General features: G+C 44.5%; 2 protein-coding genes across 3 annotated transcripts in view; one reads left to right on the forward strand and one right to left on the reverse strand.

Annotated features, from left to right (window-relative positions):
• Positions 1-390, reverse strand: part of LOC108723633 (kinesin-related protein 4) — a 5,582-nt gene extending 5,192 nt beyond the window's left edge. Inside the window, exon 1 of the mRNA XM_018449528.1 lies at positions 319-390. The gene's annotated coding sequence lies outside the window, so the exon portion shown is untranslated. The remainder of the gene's footprint in view (positions 1-318) is intronic.
• The window catches only part of Urm1 (Ubiquitin-related modifier 1), an 82,726-nt gene continuing 81,637 nt past the window's right edge, over positions 10-1,098 (forward strand). For both annotated transcript variants that reach the window (XM_018449532.1, XM_018449531.1), the window contains exons 1-3: positions 10-174; positions 266-330; positions 397-478. In XM_018449532.1, coding sequence (XP_018305034.1) covers positions 137-174; positions 266-330; positions 397-478 — 185 coding nt within the window. In that variant the 5' untranslated portion in view covers positions 10-136. The remainder of the gene's footprint in view (positions 175-265; positions 331-396; positions 479-1,098) is intronic.

A 1,098-nucleotide genomic window follows, 5' to 3' on the forward strand; every position in this document is an offset into this window, starting at 1 on the left:
TGAACCGGCTGAACGTTCGTGAAAGTTCTGGACGAACGCGCGCATGGTAATCCGATTCTAACCTTCTAACCTCGTCGGAGCGAGCGAGAAGAGAGAAAGAGAGAGAAGACGTTCTTTGAACTCGATTCGTTTCACGATGTCTGCGATTGGACTTCCTCTCACTATAGAGTTCGGGTAAGATCGAGAAAATTGGAATTTGATGCGGCGATAATCGTCGCATTCGTCACATCGCGTACGAATCACGCAGTTTGTTGAATGTTCGCAGAGGTGGAGCAGAGTTGCTATTTGATGGGAAGAAGCGGCACGAGGTGGACTTACCCGGTGAGGAATGTAAGTATCCTCACGTATTAACTTGTATCCGTTTGTTTCGTTAATAATAACCAATCGATTCCGCAGGGACGCTGAAACGATTGCTAAGCTGGCTGCGGGATAACCTCTTGACGGAACGGCCCGAGCTCTTCATGCAGGGAGACACGGTGTAAGTGTAACGTGATCCTACACTCCTTTGATGTTTGCGGCCGCGAAACAAAAGAACTTTAAAGAATTCTAATAATGCAATATCCGCAATGTACTGCGCTGTGTTAATCGAACTGCAGGTTTACTTTGCGTATAAACGCGTCACATCAGTCACATGAAAGCGCACAGTCCGCAAATGAATGGGATCGACCGACATCGTAAATGAAGATGGCCGCATACAGATATAGGCGCATATCTCACGCCAGTCACATGTGCAATGCACAGATGTCAGTATCTGTAAATCTGTACCTTCCGGTTAGAGACACTATGGGCGGTATTCATAGTCGATTCTTATATTCAAGACCGTCTTAAGTACAGTCTTAAGATGTCATGAACTAATCAAAGGATCGTATTAGCATCTTAAGACATTACTTAAGATGATCTTAAAATAAGAACGGACTATGAATACCGGCCTATGACTACATTACACCGTGCATTTAGGCCGCGGCCTATACAATAGATGTCCTTGTTTAGTCTGTAGATTAAACAAAGACATCTATTGTATAGATCGCGGACTAAACGCACGGTGTAAACGTAACCTATTGCTGGATTCACACTACATTCGATTTTTGTCGTACGACG

The sequence above is a fragment of the Mycetomoellerius zeteki genome, unplaced genomic scaffold (assembly GCF_001594055.1).
Source record: "Mycetomoellerius zeteki isolate Tzet28-1 unplaced genomic scaffold, Tzet1.0 scaffold248, whole genome shotgun sequence".
Classification (NCBI taxonomy): domain Eukaryota; kingdom Metazoa; phylum Arthropoda; class Insecta; order Hymenoptera; family Formicidae; genus Mycetomoellerius; species Mycetomoellerius zeteki.